Source organism: Cucurbita pepo, chromosome 16 (genome assembly GCF_057944985.1).
Source record: "Cucurbita pepo subsp. pepo isolate OVF chromosome 16, ASM5794498v1, whole genome shotgun sequence".
NCBI lineage: Eukaryota > Viridiplantae > Streptophyta > Magnoliopsida > Cucurbitales > Cucurbitaceae > Cucurbita > Cucurbita pepo.
In genome coordinates this window covers 3,426,515-3,448,856 of record NC_141813.1, presented here as the reverse complement: position 1 = coordinate 3,448,856, position 22,342 = coordinate 3,426,515, and the positions used below count along the sequence as shown (strand labels likewise).

The window sequence follows — 22,342 nt, the reverse complement described above, 5'->3', positions numbered from 1 at the left end:
TACGGATGACGAGGTCAGTCGATAATATTATATTCAAATTCCTTCCAGTTGAGGAAGACATGGAAACAAAGTCACGATAGTTAGATTTCGGCATTTCAGTCAGTTTTTATGTAGGACAGGTCAATAGTAAACATTTTAAATAGTCCAATACGTCACATAAAGTGGCCAATATGAGACATGAACATGATAGACAAGAGTATCAAAGATAGGTTTGGTAAGGGCTAGGTAGGGGCCCGAGCCTTAACCTTGAAAGTTAGGGTTATGGAAGGAGTTTAGACACACGATTCTTGAGTTAAATCCGTCTATATTAAATATAAATGTTTTCCAAATTTGGTGTCAATCAGAGATCCGATAGACACTCTATGAGACTGTATGGTTGCTTGCCAAAATCATGTTTACTCTTGCCACACTAAATATGTCTTAGAATATACCATAGAGGAGATATGATGACAACTCTCTACCACCCCTAAGCCTTATAGCGTAAGCGGCTACCCTGTGACACATACGTGTGTCATAGTGTGGGTAAGCGTAGCGAGACAAGTGTCTCGAGCAACTTCCTTTGAAATGGATTTTTCAAGGACAGTGTCGGACGACATGGGTGTGCTGACATTGCATCCTCATCCTGTGTCAGAGGTTGGAATATGCACCCGCTATCCTATATGAGATTCGTAAATGACTTAGCATGGACACAGGAGGGACCACACCTCAATATAACCGGCATAGATGGATTTTCGGAGGTCCCAGTGATATGATTGACACATGGGTCATTCTCGATAGACATGTCTGAACAAGCTATGATGATCGATGACATACCAGGACTTGGGATGACATCATGATATGAGGGCCATGTTGTTGGAAACCAAGATGACAAGATGTGATATGACGTTGCACACAAGAGACCTTGACCTAGAGTAGAGGTCAAGTCGAGGCAAACGACTTGACCTAGTGTAGATGTAAGTTGGTTAAGGTTTTAGACGATTATTAAATATGCACGCACGAGTGACATTTATAACCAAACAAACTTAGATTCTGCATGAGTGATGTTTGATTTGAGTTCTTTTCATAAGTGTGTCAAGATCATGATGTCACACGGTTGAAAATATACGACTGTCACAAATAACATCTCCTTTAAAACTTTGATAATGCATTGGTATGTTTAAGACCACGTTGGAGTGATAACTTTGAAGGAAGGACCCACCCACGACTATAGGCGGACGCGTGGCATAAATCCAATGCAACACTACCATTGTTTCTGTACAAGCTGACCGCACAGAACAATTTTTCGTTGCGCTGTCGAAGTCAAAACTCGAGGACCTTAAACATGGATGAAACCTTTGAAGCCCTTTCCGGCCCGTCATAGGGAGAGAGAAAGAGAGAGAGAGAGAGAGAGAGAAGGGAGAGAGAGTGGGAGAGAGAGAGAGAGAGACCTGCGTTAGGGTTTTCTGGAAATCCCAGAAATTTTGATAATAAGGTCAGTTGAGCGCGTTATCCGCAGATATATACTTTTTTTTTTTGTCTGTTTGATTTGTTATTTTGAAGCTTTAATCGCCAAGAAGAAATTGAATCAGGGAAAAAAAACGAATGATGAAATCGGTGAGATCGATTTGGTGTTTTGCTATTGTGTGTGAGAAAGAGGTGTGCCTCTTCTTGTTATCATGTGCAGGGAGCGAGTGCGAGAGATTTGGGGAGAGTGAGCGTGGGTCTTAGAGCGAGCGAGCGAGCGAGCGAGCGAGGAAGAGGAGGAGGAGAGAGATATACTTTCACTTTTAGGGTTCGATTTCTCTGCGTTTACTGCGCCATTCATCATGGATCGGAAGCTAGTGGTCAGTATTTTCTTCTTTTCCTATTCAGCTACGTGATTTTTCAGTTGTTTCTTCTATCAAGTAATCGGGTTAGTTCCTGTTTTCCTCATTAGGTTACCGTTTCAATTCGTGTTGTTTATTTATTTTATGAGATTTAGGTTCTTGGTATTCCATGGGACATCGATACAGAGGCGCTGAGAGAATACATGAGCAAATTTGGGGAGTTGGAGGATTGTATCGTCATGAAGGTTTGCCTTTTACATTCTTCTGGTGTTACATTCATACTATTCATTCTTTCTTATGGTGTTCAAGAAAAAATTATTTTTCCTTGAACCTAGTGTTTTTAAAAGCGCGATTGTGCACTCGAGCAAAGTCCCCTCCGGGTTTAAGCCCAAGGCACAAAATATTAACTATTTATTTTTTGTAAATAACTTTTTCTATACATGAAAGTAAATAGTATTATTACTAATAGAATGATGAATTGTTTAAGAAATTAGATATTAGAGTTTGGGGAGAAAAACCAACGTTTTTATGAATATTTGTAGTTTCTTCCTAGTACATTACTGAAAAGAAAAATAGGGCTTCAAGCATCAAAGTGCCCACCTCTAGCTTTGAGGTGTGCACCGCATCTCAAGTTGGCCTTATTAAGGGTACCTCACCTTTTGAAGCGACGTGCCCACTGATGGCCTAAGGCTAATTCTAAGAAATTTGTCTAACTATTCGTTAGGCCTTGTTCTCTTGAATGTAAACCCTTTTATGTATGGCTAGTTTTGTTTATGGTGGCTTCTCTTGTTGGGCTATGGTTTTGGATGGGGCCCACATATATATATATATTGATGTTTAAATAATGGAAGTTTCTTTCTTGATGAAATATAATTTTTTTTTTTCCTGATTGAACATATGTAGATTGTTTATGTGACTAATTTTGTATCGTTACATCTTTTTTTATCTCCTAGTCCTTTTATCTTTATAGTCATGACTTTTTTCTATGTCAGGAGAGGTCAACTGGTCGTTCTCGTGGGTTTGGATATGTGACATTTGCAACTGACGAAGATGCTAAGGTAGGAATGTGTTCAATATTTTTCTCTTTTTGCCGACTTGATGTTTCCTGATGCGTAACATCTCTTTTTTGTTGCAGAATGCACTGTCAAGTGAACACTTTCTTGGCAACAGAATGATGGAAGTCAAAATTGCCACACCTAAGGTTAGTCTCTCTCTCTCCTCTTTACTTATTTGCACCCTCTAACGCACATTTTCCTTCTCCAGAGGGGTCTTCGTTTTTTTTATTATGTTTTTTAATAGATAAATCATAAGAAGTGCGAGTTCTTTGTTTTGATGTGCATGCATACAACTGAATTGGAGACTGACTTCATATTTTTTGTCAACAGGAGGAGATGAGAGCACCTCCAAAGAGAGTCACTAGAATCTTTGTAGCAAGGATCTCACAATCTGTGACTGAGGCTGCCTTCCGCAGGTAATTTGGTGTGATTTTGTACTCTTTCTTCTTCTTCTTCTTCTTCTTTTATATTTCACCTTTTGAGTGAAGATTGTCAGTGACTATATGAAAATGAAAGTTTTCAGTTACTAATATAGAAAAAGGGAGGTTCAGTATATTTGAAACATATCTTTTGAATTGAAAACCAACCCCTGGAAATGTCAAAATTGTTTGTTTCTGGAACTGAAATGGAAGAATCTCATAGTAGGGATGAACGGTTAATTTTAATGGGGATAAAAAATCGAATTTCCGGCCCATTCTTAAGCATATTTACTTCATCTTTCTGTCATTCCATACTTGAATTCTAGGGAACATGGACATTTTAGCTAGGGTAATATTTTCTATCCATATCGTGTTGAATGTTCCAACGATCTCACATTTGTTGTACATGTGTTGGATACTTGTTAGCACAATTGATATTTATTAGACATTAGTTGAAGATAGTAAATACTAGTCTAACCTTTTGTAGATACATTTGAACATTTGTTACATATATTGATGGTAGAAATGTTAATTAAAATAAATAGTAACACTGGACAAAATAATATATTTTGGGAGTAAAATACGTCAATTCTTTTTATAAGCATGCAAATATATAGGCTTGGCGACTTTAGATTTCTGTAGGTATAAAAACTGTATATATCTAGAACAATTTATATTTTCAATTAGTGTGTCCTTCGTGTTGTGTCTATGTACTAGATTTTTAGAAAATAACGTTTCATCATATCCGTTAAAATATTGAGATTTGTTAAAATATACATTTTTCAAATACATAGGATTGGCGACTTTAGATTTCTGTAGGTATGAAAACTATTTATATTTAGAACAATTTATATTCTTAATTAGTGTGTCCTTCGTATTGTCTCTATGTTCTAGAATTTTATAAAATAACGTTCCATCATACCTGTTTAAAGATACACATTTATTAAAATACACATTTTTCCAAATATATATCATTTTTATGCCAGAAGGAAATTCAAAGTCAATGAGTATATGCATTTATATGCTGAAAAAAGTTGTTTGATATATTCCGCTCTCAAAAAACTTCTCTCTGGGGCCCTTCAGTTTGAAATGGGGATACTGGCAGGGACAAATTTTTTAAAATTTAATTAGGGGATGGATTGGGCATGCATTTCCTACTTAAATATTTCCCCAAATTATTATAGTTGTATTATGTCCTTAAATGCAACTTTCTGGGAAAGCCATCATCCTGATGGGATCTCGGAGAGAAGAGTTTTAGTATCCATCAGACAGCATCAGGCCATGTAGAATCAACTAAGACATTAGTCAAGCATTTTGTAGCAGAGTTGCAATGTTTGTCTTCAGAAATGGATACATGCTTTCATTTATGATTTGACGACCCTTTTTCTAGTATGGTTTTCAATTCAGGATAAATATGAACTTTACGGTGTTCTAATGTTTGTTGCAGTCATTTTGAGAAATATGGAGAGATAACAGATCTTTACATGCCAAAGGTACGGTTTCGTCTACACCAAAGTTGGAAATTAGTTCTGTGGTTCTCCTACCAACTGTGATGTATAAAAGTACATCAGAAAGGGGATTTTTATTCTTATTTTTACTTGTCAGGTGTCCATGTACTATGCAAATTGGGAAACATACATTTTATATATTGATTTATGACCACGTATGGTTCACCCATGCTCATGTGCAATCTACAATGTATTACTTGATGAATTATTCAGGACCAGGGATCCAAAATCCATCGTGGAATAGGTTTCATCACCTTTGCAAGTTCAGGTTGGATTATATTTTTATATTGATATGTGATTGTAATTGTCAATTTTCGTTTGTTTATTCAATTGCTGAAAATGTACCATCCACACTGGGATCCTTTTAATTTGTGTTCATATTGAGTAGTTGAGTTTTCTGATACTGTTCGAATGGCATGATTATTATTATTATTATTATATTGAACCAAGCTTCGAACAGGAATAAGTAAAAGAATATAATGGACATACAAAATGAGTCAAACTAATAGAAGGGACTCCAATCTAACAAAATAAAACCGGAAGGATAATTACAGAAGTCCTCATGTACCAAAGCCTACAGAGAAACTTAAAACATTACAAGAGAGTGAGAAACCAAACCTCCTGTATTTAGATGTGCTCCTTGGCTCCTAGCATTTATGTCTTGCCTTGTTTCTTGAATTTAGTCTGAAAGGAAGTGTAGTGAAAATGGCCAATTGATATAAACAGTGGTTAAACTACAGTTACGAATGGTAGTTTAGTTTTTCCTTGCCTTTGTTTTCTCTCTTTTTTTCACTGAGCTCATGAAGATAAACATCTCAAAGAAATGCCATCTCATAGGAATTCACGTTCTTTTCTTGGTTGGTTGACCATGGTTGAAGATTCTTGATGTCATCTAGAGGTTGTCTTCTCTTGTTCTTAGGGCACAATGGTATGCCCTTTATAAAGGGTGGTGGAAGATGTGGACCATATCCTTTGAATGTGCACCTTTTCAACTTGTTATTCGGAAAATTCTCCCAGCTGTTTGGATGATCTATTTATTTTTAATAAGAAACTGATATTTGATTGAGAAATATCTAAGAATCTACAAGGGGATTGAGTGATTTTGATTGACCCAGTTATCATGAAGGACGGAGGGAGTTTGTTTTATATAATGATTTTGTTCAATGAAACATAACACACTTGACGGGTATTGGACACTCTCATGCTTGTAAGAAACAAGGTAGGAACTTGTTAGCTCACATGCGATAAACATTAGTTGTACTTGTACAAATTGACTACAAGTTGGGGGAAGTTGTTTGGCATGCATTGAACATTTGTTAACCATAATGAATAGCACATATTAACACATGTCATAAACAATAAATTTTGAGGGTGGAATCGCATATAAATACAAATCTAAATCTTAACAATTTCAAATTTCTCTCATATAGTAATGATATATATACATTTAAGACTCATAAATTTCACTAAATGTATCCTTGGACTTTTTTTTAAAGATAATGTAGCACCATGTTTTTGGCAAGTTTTCTCTCTTTTTTTTTTTGGATTTACTTTTGAACTTTTAGATAGAGAGTATAAGCAGCTGTTTTAACCGATTGAGAGTTCTTGGGATAAAGTTGGGACGTACCCACTTTTACAGTTCATTTTTTGAGTCATTTTGACTAAATATTGTTGTAATATTTATGCCATTAATTCTTGGATCCTTTTCTTGTAATTTTTGTTTTTGTTCTTTACATGATCTCCTTTTGGTCGGACTTCATCATGCTTTTTCAAGAGGGCTTTTTTATTTTTTATTTTTCCCTTAGTGTACCTTGGCTTGATATTGCCTCTCTTTCCTTCCAATTTTGTTTTCTTGACAATACGCATTGTATGTTTTCACATTTATGTAAAATTAAAGTGCCTTTTCATGGTTGCCTTTTGTTCAACGTGAAGGCATTAAATGTTGTAATTTTTATCTTGCAGATTCTGTGGAAAGTTTGATGGCTGAAACTCATGAATTAGGAGGTTCTACTGTGGTTGTTGATAGAGCAACCCCCAAGGCAAGATTTTGCAATTGCTACTTAACACGATATGTGCCTTAATTTTTTAGTTACATATTAAATTTATACGTCTAATAAAAGTTTGCTATATTTCCAGGATGATGATTTCAGGCCCATTGGGAAAATGCCGCAAGGGGGTGGGGGTGGGGGTGGATATGGCGCATACAATGCTTATATTTCTGCAGCAACAAGATATGCAGCACTTGGTGCTCCTACCTTATACGACCATCCAGGCCCAGTTTATGGGAGTATGTATTTCTGTCAGTGCCTTTGTTCATGTGATGCTGGCCTGGGTAAATATTGTTATGGGTGAATATTGTTATGATGATTTACTGTGTCGTGGAGCAGGAAGGGAATTTCGAGGGATGGGAAAAAAGATTTTTGTTGGTAGGCTCCCACAAGAAGCATCTGCTGATGATCTCCGCCAGTACTTTGGTAGATTTGGCCGTATATTGGATGTCTATGTTCCCAAGGTAAAAACTAAATTTAGTTAATGCTGCTGCTTTTGTGAGAGTGGCTGATTTGAGAGATTTGAGATAGGCCTAATTTTTGAACTTCCCGGAGCACGGATTGTGACGTGGGCTGACTCGACGGGGTTAAAATACAGTAGATTTTTCGTGTTTTAAAAACAAGAGACTTGGAAAAGTTTAGAACATTTATTTACAATTTTAAAATATGGTTTGTAAGTTCGGATACACAAGAAACAAAATTCAAAATGATAGACAAAAGAAGAAATAAAATGGTGGAGGCTCTTGACCCTAGGTTTAGATCTCTGTGGTACTTGCTCCAAATCTTCCCGCCCACGACCAACATCAAGTTGTCACTTGAAAAAACATGTAAAAACTAGATTGAGTATAAATCTCAGTAGGCTCTTAATCGTGTCCATGGTGGACGCTAAGGTATTATACTCTATAACCTGACAAAATGCTTAACATGGTTTTTGGTCTAAGGACCTTGGTCTTAAGTCATAGTGCTTGGTCAGTCTGGTGCCTAGCCTTGGCTTATGTACTTGTATGATCCTTTGTCCTTGGACGAGTTTAAGGAGAGTAGATCTCATTGGGCTGTCCACTTCCACTATATGCACAATGCTTAACACTAGTCCGGGTCCTCAAGCACTCCCCCTGGAAGGTCTACTAGGTTGTGAACAACATGAACTCAATCATAATTATCTATGTTGGGATTTGGATCAGGATTTGAAATCCGAATTTGGCCATGTTGCTTGACATTTCTCTGCGTACCTTGTGACATAGTCTGGGTTCTAACATTTTGCATAGCAGGCTAGGTGGGGAAACATGCGATTATGATGCACTTGTATCGGGAGGTCTAGGGTAAATTTGGGCATAAGATGGGCTTGAATAGAGTAGTACCTAACAGTTTTGAGTGTCATGGTAGGCTTAGGGCTTGGGTTGTGCAAAGTTCTGGGAACCAGCCTACTTGGCTGGGCTCTTGAGCCTAGAGCGACATCTTAGGTCATAAGTTCATGGGTTCTAGCACTAAGGGTCCATGATAATGCTTAAGTCACAACCTAGGCATAAGACGTGACATTATGTTCACAAGCCCTAATACAAACATATAGGTCATAATCATGTCAACATTTCATGATCCCATGCATAATGTCATAGGTAAGAGTCATTTCTGGTTCAAGTCCCAAACTTATGGTTCTTGACTATTTTTCCTTAATTCTTAGTTATCTTAAGGTTTAGATTCAATTCCAACGGATTCCTACAAGTATATCTTGAGAGAAGACCAAAATGGCTACTTGCTCGGTTGTGTCCAGGACCTTGGTTCTCGCAACCCAGATGTCCAAAACTCCCATTTTTCTTGTATAGGACCTTAGGGAGTTATTTGCCGAAGAAAACTCCCTTGAAAACCAACCTTCTTGCTGGAGCTATCCCATGGCTATCCTCTATTCGTTTAGGCACTTCTTGAGCTTATTAGCCCTTGAGTCCTATCACAAGAACCCTCCTTTTCTTCCCCTTAAGCTGATGGGACAGGCCTCATGTGACGAATTTGTGTGTAGCTTTCCAATTTGAGGGTCAAAGGCAATGGTTTTTATGTGTCAATAATAGCGATGTAGCTTCTTATTGGGTGGAGCATTCTAGGCGTCCTCAGCTCTCGATCCCTTCATGAAAAGGTTCCCTTTAGTTAGCACAAATTAAAAAAGAATGAGTTTAACTCGGACTCCCAGAAATCAAATGGAACATGTCTTATTGGACGAATTTTTGTGTGAGCTTTGAATTGGATTTCCACCCTTTCCTCGAATATGGCTTCTAAAAACTTGAATTTGGGGGATTGTGATCTAGACGTTTTTCAACCTTTGTGCTCTAAAGTAAACTTGTTGGAAATCCTTTTATGAAGCTGAAGAAAGTGGTTTGGGCTCAATCGGTGGAGTGCAGCTCCCAAATTTTGATGAAAACTGAGAGCAAGAAATCCAAAAAAGAAATGCTTATTCTTAAGTTTGGATGATCCTTAGCTCTTGTTTCTTGCTCCAAATCCTTGCCCAAGGTTCCACATACCTTGAAAGCTCCCGAATTGACCTGAATTTGGAGTGAGTTTTTGGAGTTTTCACCAGAAAAATCCCCTCCATCCCCAGCCCCTTACCGACTTCAATTTCTAATTTCCGCTGTTGGATGTTTAGATGGCAGGGAATGTGATCTAGATGTTTTCAACCTTCGTGTTCTAAAGGAAACGTGTTGGAAATCCTTTTATGAAGCTGAAGGAGGTGGTTTGGGCTCCATTGATGGAGTGCAGCTCCCAAATTTTGATGAAAACCAAGAGCAAGAAATCCATCCTTGCCCAAGGTTCCTTATTTATAGCCTAGGCCTCCTCATTTTCCCGAATTGACCTGGGGTTGGAGTTGAGTTTTTGGAGTTTTCGCTTTTCCTAATTTCCACCGTTGGATGTTTAGATGGCAGGGTTTCATTGGTCATATAAAAAATTCAGGCGATGTCAACGGTTGGATTGTCAGTCATTTGAAAAACACTCCGATGAGCCAAATCTAAGCATAATTTGTGTAGTATGGCTGTTTTTGCGAAAATCTTTTGGGGCTATTTTTCAAAGTTCTCCTTTTCAAATATTTTATTATATTTTTTCAAATTTTTTCTAAGATTCTTTTTCCTTATTTTGGGCACTTTTTCCTTCTTGGGCCGGTTGAGATTCCTTTTCTATAATTAATTAAAAATTGAAGAAGTTTCATAAAAATGAAAAGTTACATTCTTGCCCTCCTTTCTTTACTATTTCTTTCCAACTTTTTTAGGGCCTTACAAAATCATGTTTGGGTGTTACTAATTTCCTCTTGGTCATTACAACTCCCCTTGTGTGTTACATTATTATAGGATCCTAAAAGATCTGGTCATCGAGGTTTTGGTTTTGTGACTTTTGCTGAAGATGGTGTAGCGGATCGTGTATCTCGAAGATCTCATGAGATTTGTGGACAACAGGTATGCATCTGCCTGTCACTTTGCTTCCTAGAAAGAATCATAATTGTCTATTTGAACATGTGCCCGAATGCTTAGATTAGAGTGTTTGTAATGCATGTTTATAGACGGTATTATACTTTTTGGGTTTGGATCCCTTTCTGTAATTTTTCTTTTTGTTCCTCTATGTAGGCTCTCTCTGTGGTGGGTTGATTCTTGTTTTTGTATTTCCCATTATGTTTTTAGTGGTTGAAACTTGAAAGTATTCGGTCTTGCTGTTTCCATACACACTTCAGTCTTGCAGATGGTTTTACTTTTCCAAATCTATTTTTATGAGAGAGAGCAATACTTGATTTGAGGTTCATTCTACTGTTGGTCTGTCATTTAGGTGGAGTGGTTATAACTTTCTAATTACTACAAAAGCTTTAATCATCGGCCATGAAATATTGTTTGTTTGCGTAGTGTTCTAATAACACCTTTACTTCACTTCAATCAAGAATATAAGCTCACCGTCGCAGTTGGAATCTGCAGGTCGCTATTGATTCAGCCACTCCTCTTGATGATGAAGCTGGAGCTGGAGCAGCTGGAGCAAGTGGAAGTTTTATGATGAACAGTGCCGCAGAATCGTTCGGTGGCTATGCGGGACCTATGAGGACTTATGGAAGGATGTATGGAAGCCTGGATTTCGATGATGTAAGTGGTGCTTCTTCTGTTGTTTTGGTTCCAATTTGAATTATATATTTAGGTTTTTAAAGGTTTCTTGGGAACATGATTTGTGTTGTTGTTGTTGTTATGCAGTGGGGTTATGGAATTGGTGGAGGAAGGCCATCTAGAGGAGACTGGAGGTATCGGCCATACTGAAGAATTGGCCTATAATACTATCTATGAGGAAGAAAGATGAATGTATGCTTATTGCATTATTTATTTATGCTTTGTTTTTTGTTTTGTTTTTTTAAAAGAACTGGAAAACCTCTCAATCGCGTATGGTTGTTGGGAAGGTTGTGGTTAGAAGTGTTATTAGTTGTTGTATTCTTCTCTAAATCTGCTTTAAAATTAATCAATTTTTGGAGTTCTTAGGATGCTTTTGGTTTTCCTTTCCATGGATGACTAATTAAATATGTTATTCTCTCTCTCTCTGTTTCTTCCTTCAATATTCACTTTAATGTTTCTCCACTTTTTCATTTTCTTTTAATCTTAATTTTTAAGTAACCATTTATATTTTTTGACAAGAAATATTGGCAGGAATCGACTAGGACGACTTGATTATGCATGAGCCAAATAATTAGGTACTTATTGTTGCATTTTTTAAGTTCAAAACACTCTTTTTAGCATTGCTTTTGTTATCTTTCAATCAAAACGTCGGGAGTAAACTTAATTTTAAGTCATTTTATTAAGCATTAGGTGAATAATTGAGTTATAGTCAATATTTTGACATAATTGTGAAGAATGTTCAATTTTGATGATTTTGAGTTGAATATTCATTAAGAAACATAAAATTTAGTTTTCATCTGGAGCAATTTTTTGGACATTTTCCATCATGATACTATTGACTACTTTTTGATGGCCAAGAAACTCTTTTGAATTGGAATTAAATAATGCCGATTATCTAAGAATTTAGTGACGATTCGGGGATGAAATTTGGTCATAAGATTGATGAACAAATATTAGCCTGAAAAGCATAAGTTACCTCGTTCGTGCTCCCTTCCTGCTGCTATCTCCGGTGGGTGCCCCTATCTCCAAATTGAGCGACCACAATTAAGAGGAAAAATAAGGTAGCAAAACCCTACTTAGGCCATTTTAAGTGTTAGGTGAAAAGTTGAGTTATGGTTTAACAATTTTTTATATTATTGTGATGTGAGTATGTTATGCAATGGAACTCAAAATGTTAGGTTATGGTGTAGTTATGAGATATGATATGGAACATCTTGTTGACCTATTATCCCATATGGACTTAGGTGTTATACCATGTTATACACTACATTACAAGATGATAGGAAATGATTAAGTTAGGTATAAACGATGGTATAACTTGCATTATAGACACATGCCATGATTTTAAACTATGGGGACCTCATGCATATTGTGTGTTCACGTGCATTATGATACTTTCCTGCTATGATTAGTATGGACGCATGATACACTATGGTATTATGATATGATAGTCTACACACCAAGATACTATACGTGCTCCCTTCCCTCCGCAGTATGCCAACAACATGAGTGTACGCTAGTCGAAAGCCAGGTCCAGGGGTATTATACGAGCTCGCTTGGGGGTTCATGTGCGCGTACTTGGGTTGCGTTTAGAGAAATTACTACACATCTGATTCTGCCCGGATTGGAAGTAGAGGCCAAGACATGTTTTGATGTTTTATGAAATGATAGGTCCAAAACATGATTGTATGCGATTGCATTTTCAGGGTTGCTCTGCCTTTAGATGGGTGATAGGTCCCAATGATAGGTCCCAGACTCGTTGTACTATAAACCCGCCTTTAGAGGGGTAAGGGACCACATGGGTAAACTGAGTAGCTGGTAGGCACACAAGGTTGCTCTGCCAGATCCTGACTGTATGGTTTTTCCTGTGGAAGGCTTGCCGGTTAACCTAACACAGATGTATTTAGACGAGATGACATACTGTCCAATGAGATGTGATGAGGCTGCGCCTCAAACAAGGATACCGAATGTTCACTGTTGGAGCTATGTAAGTGATAAGATAAGGAATCACTATAAGGGGAGTAAGATTCGGATTACCTTGTTGATCGAATATCTCAAGCCAAGAACACTTTGTTTGAGATTCGAATCACTCCAGAAGCAAGATCGATCATGTCTAGCTTCAATGATTCTTGTTGATCAAATATCTCAAGACAAGAACACTTGATTGAAATTCGAATCACTCCACAAGCAAGATTGATCATGTCGAGCTTGAATGATTCTACATGCAACCTAAACTACGTAGAATTGCAAAGAAACTTAGCCATTGACTAAAGAAAAGCACAAATGCTTCTTTCTATATTTTCTAAGTCTACTTACAAATCCAACATACATGGCTTTATATAGCCTCAAAAATGAAACTATTAAAGGCATTCCAAGAGTTGTAACATTCATACTTAATGACCATAATTAGCTATGATGTAAATGTAACCGAAATTAAATAAAAAGTCTTAAAATACAATAACTCTAAATTGTAACCCACCCAAAATTTACAACAATCAAACTTCATTCTTATTCAATGTAGCATGAATTGAAACATCTTTTGATAATTTTGACAACCTTTTCTTCACATCTTCATTGAAGTATATTGTATGATTGATGTCTCTTGATTCATATCAGTAAGCATACTAAGCATGAGAACAGAAAGTTAGTTCACCCTAAGATGAGATTCGTCGTTGAGGAGATTTGCGACGCTAAAATTTGGTGGGCAGATTCCAAACCCAGATAGGGTCTACTACACATAAGAGAATTGCTCAGAGCTTTGAGACCTATTTAGAAGCTTAGATAGCTGCGGAATTAGGCCCGAACTCCTTAAAGCAAAAAAAAAAAAAAAAAAAAAAAAAAAACTGGTGATAACTTACTAGATTAAGGATGTAATGATAGCGTACAAGTAGGTTTCTTATTGATTCTTTTTCTACTCACCCATTTTCCATTTTTTTCAAGTATTCGTAGGTTGTCGATTGAGGTGAAGGAACATTCAAGAGCTATGTAGTCACATATGGGAGTCGTTCCTGAGCGTCAACCTATCTTTATATTTGTGTTTTATATATTTCATTTTGTAATTATAATCCCAAACTCATTTTTGCGTTTGCAATAAATTTGAATAGCAGACCAGATTTCATTTTGTATTTAGTTGTAGTATTATTTGTATTTATTTACTTTAAATTTTATCAGATTTTCATATTATATTTTTATTTCACTTTTACTTTTATATTTTTAGTCACAATCTAAAATTAAAATCGTGACATATAACAATAAAAATAATTTCCTCAGTACAAATGATTTCCGTAAGAAATGGTATGCTTATTATATTCATTCTTCATCCTTGATATTTATACAAATGGCTTCGTCTTTGCAGGAGGGAACATTTATGAATATAAACAAAATAATTTTTTTTTCATTAAGCTCATCCACCAGTGTCCATTGTGTCAAATCGAGATCCTTGTTTCACCTCATAGTTTTAGAGAAGCGTCCTTTGATGGACCTAGAGTTTGCAACTAGAGTATGACATTTCACCTATAAACAGATGGACAAACTAAACATCTGAACCAGACTCTAGAGAATATGTTGAGAGTATGTATACTGGACTATGCAAGTAGCTGGGAAACTCACTTGAACCTCATGGAGTTCGTGTATGATAATAGTTATCATGCGGCGATTGACATGACACCATTTGAGGCCCTGTATAAGAAAAAGTGTTGGTCCACAGTATGTTGGGATAAAGTTGGAGAGCACAAGTTCATGTTGGGTTTTATGTCCTAAAACTCATAATTTGTAAACAAAAACATATTCTATTTTTCAATAAAGTTATTATTGATGTTTATTCAGTAAAGATTATTATTGAATAAAGTGAATTTTACGTTTATTAATCTAAATCCACTGAACTAAGAACACTCTGACTATAATATGATTATTTGAACTATATGTAAAGACATAAGAGTGGATCAAGTTCAAGTATTTAGTCAAAATGATCTATAGTACAGAGATAAAGCTGAGTACCTTGTCCTGGTAGGATCATTTACTGTTGAGACTGATTTTTTCATTCGATGACCTAGGTAACTCGTTCTTAATCCTAAGCTAACCATGAACTCTTGTTTATTCGAAATTATCCTTAGATTTGCATGAGTGAGAGTGACTCGAGTTCACCGACTCAATAAGTCTCTCATTTCAAGGGTAAGACTGGGTGAATAGCTGGGACATAGGGTGCAAGATGAAATTCACTCCTACCCACTTTTAGGGATACTAGAGAGGTTATCCTAACTACTGACTCCAGGTCTTGAACAAGGGACCCCACCCTCTCATTGGTTTGAGAGGGATTCAGTTTAGTGGTTGGACCACAAACTAATTGTTCATTAGAGGATCAGTTGAACATAAGGAACAAGAAGTAACTTCAGGGGTAAAACGGTAAATTGACCCAGCTCTAGTTACGAACAACCTGTGAAGGATCAACTCACTAATCATGGTTATATCAAATGGGCAAAAATATATCTATAGTGAGGGGAGTGTAACTACTAGGCTAGAGTGGAGTGTCCTAGTAGTCAACGAATGTTGGTTAACAAGGTTAATGAGTTTAGCTAGTTAATCTCGGATCGTTGGAGCCCATGATCTATAGGTCCATTAGGTCGCCGGAGTGTCCTAGTAGTCAACGAATGTTGGTTAACAAGGTTAATGAGTTTAGCTAGTTAATCTCGGATCGTTGGAGCCCATGATCTATAGGTCCATTAGGTCGCCGGAGTGTCCTAGTAGTCAACGAATGTTGGTTAACAAGGTTAATGAGTTTAGCTAGTTAATCTCGGATCGTTGGAGCCCATGATCTATAGGTCCATTAGGTCGCCCTAGTAGCTCATTTCGGACTAAACCATAGAACAATATGACAAGTTAGTTCGAAATGTTGGAATTCAAATTAGGGAATATGCGCTAAATATATACGATATATTTAACAACATTTTTGTTTTATTTACGGATTAAACAAAAAGGGAGAATCGAAGAAATTTAAAAAGATTTAAATATTTTAATCAATATGTGTCGGAATTGATTGGGAATGACATTTGAATTAATGTTAAATATTAGTTAAATTGTTTTATTAATCATTTAATATTATTTTAATTTGAAATTAATTATTTAAATTAATTGTTGAATTAAAATGGAGAAAGTCAAAATGTTGACTTCACTTCGTGGAAAAATCTTTGAGTGTCAAAATTTGGTTAACTCAAACTTGCATGTTGCCACGTAATCCCACACATTTGAGTAGAATTTTGAGTGTTAAAATTTGGTAATCTCAAATTTGCATGAACATGCAAACGTGACTCTATAAACGGTGGGATCAAGGTACATGTGGATGGAAAAACCTTGAGAAAAATCCTCAGAGACTCTCTCTTCACATATACTAAATCCCTTCCAAGTTTAGTCACTCACCGGATTCCCCAATCCCGTTCTAAGGCCGGAGAACAGTAGGGAAGACACTAGTGGTGGTTCGAAATCGGTTCGTAAGAAAAAAGGAATTTGAACTACAAAAGGTTAGTACTCAAACTCCTTGAGTTTTAATGCTTATGAACATGCTAGCTAATTTACTATAATTGATGTACTTAGAGTGAAACTCCAAATTGCTTCTGCATGTGTTATAACAACACTATCAGTTCAAGCTACTAACGAGGTTATCCAAAATATAAGAGTTAGGATCCATATGGCTTAAAGTAGGAAAAAGAGTCATGTCGATGTGTGATGAAGGATCTAGAATTGGCCGTTAAGGATAAGGTATTCCTAAAGGTAGCACTTAGGAAGGGCATCCTCTAATTTGGGTGAAGGCAAGTTGAGTCCATGCTTCATTGGACCGTTTGAGATTTTAGGGCGAGTTGGGCAAATTGCTTACCGCTTGGCATTACCACTTGCTCTTTTGGGAGACACAATGTATTCCATGTGTCCATGCTACAACGATACATAACAGACCCGTCTCAAGTGATAGATTTTGAATCCCTACAACTAGACGAGAGTTTGAGTTATGAAGAGAAGTCCATGAAGATCTTGACTAGGGAAGTAAAAGTGGTATGAAGTCGAGCAATTGCATTTGTCAAGGTATTGTGGCGAAAGAAAACCATTGGCGGAGCCCATTCCCCATAATCGCCACGAAACCCTCTTTTAGTGCATCCAGCCCGCGACCGTTGTTGGCGCCTCCCCTTAATCAAGGCTTAACTCCTTCTATGGAGGTCTCGAACAAAATATACCCTTTGTTCAACATTGAGAATTTTAATTCGATGTCATTGAACGCCCATGTCATTGAACTACCCGTAAATACCCAACTTTGATCATATATATCTTGTTATGATTCATGTGGATTAATACGCAATGATTCTTCCATTCATGTTTGCGCTGTTCTTTTAGTTGAATAGAGAACTTGCTAGAAAACCGCTAAGAGAAATCATTTACGACGACACGATTCATTGTTATGAGATCTTTTGGAGATATCAAAAGCAAAACCATAAGAGGTTATGTTCAAAGTGGATAACATCATACCAATTTGGAGATCCGTGATTTCTAACATAGTATTAGAGTCATGCCCTCAACTTAGCCATATCAATAGAATCCTCAAATGTTGAACAAATAAGTTGTCAGTCTCGAAGGTGTACAAAAGTGACTCAAGTGTCAAACAAACAATGTACTTTGTTCGAGGGCTCTAGAGAAGGAGTCGAGCTTCAATTAAGGGGAGACTCTATGGTGTACTTTGTTCGAATAGAGGATTGTTAGGAGAGGAGTCTCACATTAGCTAATTAAGGGGATGATCATGAGTTTATAAGTAACGAATACATCTCCATTGGTACAAGGGCCTTTGGATTGGAGAAACCAAAAGTAAAGCCGTAAGAACTTACGCTCAAAGTAGACAATATCATACCGGTGTGGTGTCTGTGATGCTAACTATACTACCATCGCTCCTCTTGGTTTTGGGTTGAGGAGGATGAATTGAAAGCATGAATATTATGTTCATACGTAGCAGAGTGAGGAAGCCTACCGACCGGGTTCAATGCATTCGCTTAGCCCATGACCCGGGTCAATTGTAACAGCCCAAACCCACCGCTAGTTATTGTCCTCTTTGGACTTTCCGTTTCAGGTTTCCTCTCAAGGTTTTGAAACGTGTGTGCTAGGGAGAGGTTTTCACATCAAAAAAATATTTTGTTCCCCTTTCCAATCGATGTGGGATCTCACAATCCACCCCTTGGGCCGTTACAAATGGTATCAGAGTCAAACACCGGGTGATGTATCTGCGACAACTCTGGGGCACCAAAGAATGAATTGTGAAATCCTACATCGATTGAAGAGAGGAGGAGAGTGAAACATTTCTTATAAGATATGGAAACCTCTTACTCGCCGAAACATTTTAAAATCTTGAGGGGAAGTTCAAGAGAGATGAGTTTGAGTTATTACATTAAATCTGCCACGGTAGATATGAAAACGTGTCTTGCAACGGCGAAAGATTGTCCATCTGGAACTGAACCTGTGTTCCAAATGGATTGTCCTCAGCCGAGAAAGAATCAATGTAACTAAACTCAAAGAAGTCAATATCTCCTCCTCCTCCCGATTTGGGTCGACTCTGAACCTCCTTATCCCAGGTGACCTCGGGTGACGTCGCCGGATCCGAGCCACTGGAGGAGTCGGTGTGCATTAAGGGCACCGAATAGGAAGTGTCCATTTGTACCATGTTGTTATTGTTGGGCATGGTGGCACTAATATTTGGTTTCTCATCCTCTTCCTCAAAGTCATCCGTGGATTGGTAATGCTTCTCTATACATCCCTTCTTGTTGTATATACGACATAGCACCCATTCGTCCAGCTGCAAATTCATTAACCAATCACAAATCACTTTTAAAAAATGATTGATTGTTGATTGATGGGTGTTTCTTACTCTCAAGTTGTGTGTTTTGTTGGCAGCCGATCGGTCCACGTTTGCAAGGCGATATTCGTGCATGATCCAATTGGTCTTGACGCCCCTCGGAGCCTTTCCAGCATAGAACACGAGTGCCTTCTTGATACCAAGAGTTTTGGGGCGGCCGATGGGCTTGTCGGCCCCAGTGGCCTTCCAGTAGCCAGTTCCGGCGGAACGGTTGGGACGGGAGCCATTCGGGTACTTACGGTCCCTAGGGGAAAAGAAATACCACTCCTTCTCACCCAAGACGGCCAATTCTGGAAAATGAGAACGATATAAAGTTAATCGAGAATATATACAAATATATTTAATGACGATTGGATTTTCGATCTCACTTTTTTTCCTCAATCTTTTCTACAAGGAAAGAAGAAAAGAATACCGGGTAGGAGCCACGGGTCGTATTTGTAAAGGTCAATCTCCGCGATAATGGGGGCGGGGACGGGGAGGGAGGAGCACTTTCTGCAGAGGTAGTGAAGGACTAGCTCCTCATCGGTGGGGTGAAATCTGAAGCCTGGAGGTAACTGCACCCCAGCTACGCTCATTTGGCGGCGGCGGCGAATCTGATCCGGTAGGGGTCTACTCCGATGAGCGGCGGCGGCGGGGAATTGGGAAGTGGATGAGCTTGAGAGATGGGGAAGAATGAGAGGTATATATAGAAGAAGGAAACACGTGGAGGGGGGAGGGGGTGTGAGTCACTGCACACGTCAGCGGCATGGCTGGGGTCCTTGAATGTCGGCTTAGGATGTGTGGTCATAAAAGGAGGTTGACTGTCCATTACATGGTCAGCGGGTGGACCCCAGCTTGCCATTTAAATAATAATAATAATAATAATAATAATAATAATAATAATAATAATAAATAATAATAATAATGATAATAGTAATTTATTAATGAAATTACAGGTTAAGACATAAATATAATAATAATTATGGAAGTGAGGAGTGGTTGCTTGTATCCCAAGTAAAGGATTCAAACCCTAATAAATGAAACAAAACAAAACAACTTATTATTATTATTATTATTAGTATTATTATTATTATTAGTATTATTATTATTATTTATTATTATTATTATTATTATTATTATTAGTATGTTGACTTTTGATGATGATTTTTTCCTTACATTTGATCCTCTTCTCTCTCTTATCATCCAACTTTCAACATTTGACAACGTTAAAAAGGACATAATTAAAATAAATTAGTTAAAGTTTTCAAGATATTGAGAATAAAATTGGAAAATGACGCAATTATTAGAGACAATATTTTTGAATTAAAATGGGAATAAATTAATAAAAATATTTTTAAAGATTCCTAAATTTTTAAAAATATTAAAAAATCAAAATAATTTTACGGTTAGCGGAAAAAATATATGAAATTAACTTATAAGTTCCCTCATTCCTTTTATCGAACATAATGATGTGAATCGTGCTTTAATAAGTTCTAGTATGCAACGTCAAGCAGTCCCGCTTTCTCGATCCAAAAATTGCATTGTTGGAATTGGGTTGGAATGCCACGTGGCTCGAGATTCAGGAGTTTTCACCGTAGTCGAACACAGGGGGAAATATCATTTATATCGATACTGACAAGATAATTTTTTCGGGCAATGGGTATACACGAAAAATTTCATTAGTTCTATATCAATGTTCTAACAAAAATACTTGTATGCAGCAAAAATCTTAGGTTCACCCGAGTAAATGCATTAAAAAAGGACAAACTAACGATGCTGAAAAAACGTATTAGTGGCTTATACACCATGGAAAGGTTACAATTCTGAAACATAACGTAGAATTGGATCCTCGTTATCTAAACAAACCCAATTCAATAATTAAACCTGCATAAATCCTTTTTTTTGTTCTTTCATTCCAAATAAAACCTATTGCTATTAGAAATCCACCATTTTTTTTTTTAACAATATAGGGAAGTCATTTGAATATCATAAAGATTAGCATATATAACACAAAATTTCTCCGCCGATTCTCTGTAATCGAGAAGCTCGGTCTGTCATTATACCTTGAGAAGTAGAAAAAGTTGCAATAATGTCATTCCGCCTAAAATTCTAGGAATTTGTGATAGCTAATATTCCATCATACGCTACAGCCACCAGCCTCCACACAAAGAAAAAGAAAAAAAAAACATTGGAGTGGAAAAAGATTGCTCTTTTGTTTTGTCTTGTTTCTCTTTTTTTAAGGTGACGACGCCATGCAGATATTCCCTTCCTCTGTGGCTCACCTTCAATCCGCCGCCGTTTCCTAAAGAGAAAATAAGTGGTTGTGGCAACTGGGTTCATGCATCTCACCTTAAAGGGTCGCTATCAATGTGGGAGCAAAAAGCAAACATCCAGATGAAACTATAACATGTTTTTGCTGCTTTCCGGGAACCTTCTTACTTTCTCCCTTTCCAACCACCCCTCAATTTAGACTCCAATCTAATAATTGTGGACCCTGTTGTCGGATCTGAGCGTTAGCGAAGCACTGTAGTAGCTCTGAAGCTATATGTGCTATAATGTGAGCCAGGGTAAACTCGAAAGAGAAGTCCCTAAAGCCACTATGATCTGGGCTCTCACTCACGTTGCCTGTCCTAAAGAACTCTATTACACTGCTCGCCCTATTAGCTAGCCAACACTAATTAACCAAGGTCATTCATTACTTTCAGTCTGTCTCGAATTCTATATTGTACGACAAAACTCGCTAGTGATATATATCCGTTTCCTCAGGAACCAAATCTAGATGCACGAAGAATGATATATATCTCTAGTCAACTCACAAATCTCTTCTTTCTTGCCCAAGACAATTGCACAACAATTTGCTCATTTCTTGAATGAGACTGAAACCTTCTTTCTTCGATTAGGGAATAGCTATTATAAGTTTCAAACTAGTGGGACTTAGGCTCATTGTGTAACAGTCCAAACCCAACCTCACCGCTAGCAGATACTGTTTCTTTGAGTTTTCCCTTTCAAGCTTCCCCTCAAGATTTTTTTAATTCATATACTAGGAGAGGTTTCCACACCCTTATAAACAGTGTTTTGTTCTCCTCTCCAATTGATGTGGGATCCCCCAATCCACCCTTTTGGGGCCTAACGTCCTTATTGGCACACCACCTCGTATCCACCCCCTTTGAGGCTTAGCCTCCTTACTAGCAAATCGCCCAGTGTCTAGTATTGATACTATTTGTAACAGTCCAAACCCATCGCTAACAGATATTGTCCTCTATGGACTTTTTCTTTCGAGCTTCCCCTCAAGGTTTTTAAAACGCATATGCTAAGGAGAGATTTCCACACCCTTATAAAGGGTGTTTCTTTCTTCTCCGCAAACGATATGGGATCTTACACATTTGGACCATCAAGTGAAGCCTAAGTCAACAATCCCACATTAGGACCAAACTCAATAAACTCTTCTCCTAGATTACATATGCTAGTTTCAAACATCCCATTTTCTAACCTCAGTTTTCTATCTTTTCTATATGGAACCATTTCCCAATT

The 22,342-nt window shown here is 37.4% G+C and overlaps 2 protein-coding genes across 3 annotated transcripts; one reads left to right on the top strand and one right to left on the bottom strand.

Moving 5' to 3' along the window:
* Positions 1-1,305: 1,305 nt before the first annotated feature.
* LOC111777347 (uncharacterized) lies at positions 1,306-11,323 on the top strand. The gene is made up of 14 exons (XM_087118577.1): positions 1,306-1,471; positions 1,664-1,823; positions 1,961-2,050; positions 2,798-2,863; positions 2,941-3,006; positions 3,191-3,276; positions 4,727-4,772; positions 5,001-5,055; positions 6,750-6,826; positions 6,924-7,074; positions 7,175-7,299; positions 10,162-10,266; positions 10,774-10,935; positions 11,041-11,323. Exons 2-14 carry the CDS (start codon positions 1,806-1,808, stop codon positions 11,101-11,103), a joined length of 1,110 nt encoding a protein of 369 aa, XP_086974703.1. The 5' UTR covers positions 1,306-1,471; positions 1,664-1,805; the 3' UTR covers positions 11,104-11,323.
* A 6,083-nt stretch (positions 11,324-17,406) lies between these two features.
* On the bottom strand, positions 17,407-19,475 carry LOC111786272 (NAC transcription factor 32-like). 2 transcript variants are annotated; one of them, XM_023666582.2, is made up of 3 exons: positions 19,245-19,475; positions 18,845-19,122; positions 17,410-18,772 (listed from the first exon to the last, which is right to left on the bottom strand). In XM_023666582.2, the coding sequence occupies exons 1-3, from the start codon at positions 19,405-19,407 to the stop codon at positions 18,368-18,370; spliced, it is 846 nt and encodes a 281-aa protein (XP_023522350.2). In that variant the 5' UTR covers positions 19,408-19,475; the 3' UTR covers positions 17,410-18,367. The 2 variants fall into 2 exon arrangements, with proteins under 2 accessions (XP_086974642.1, XP_023522350.2); XM_087118516.1 differs by having other exon boundaries at positions 17,407-19,122.
* Positions 19,476-22,342: the final 2,867 nt, after the last annotated feature.

Excerpts from the sequence above, each read along its gene's own strand:
- LOC111786272 (XM_087118516.1), bottom strand. The coding sequence starts at position 19,407 with ATGAGCGTAGCTGGGGTGCAGTTACCTCCAGGCTTCAGATTTCACCCC. Across the intron at positions 19,123-19,244 it reads CGACCCGTGGCTCCTACCCG|AATTGGCCGTCTTGGGTGAG; the intron begins GTATTCTTTTCT and ends CTCATTTTCCAG.
- LOC111777347 (XM_087118577.1), top strand. Across the intron at positions 10,267-10,773 it reads ATGAGATTTGTGGACAACAG|GTCGCTATTGATTCAGCCAC; the intron begins GTATGCATCTGC and ends TGGAATCTGCAG. Across the intron at positions 10,936-11,040 it reads GAAGCCTGGATTTCGATGAT|TGGGGTTATGGAATTGGTGG; the intron begins GTAAGTGGTGCT and ends GTTGTTATGCAG.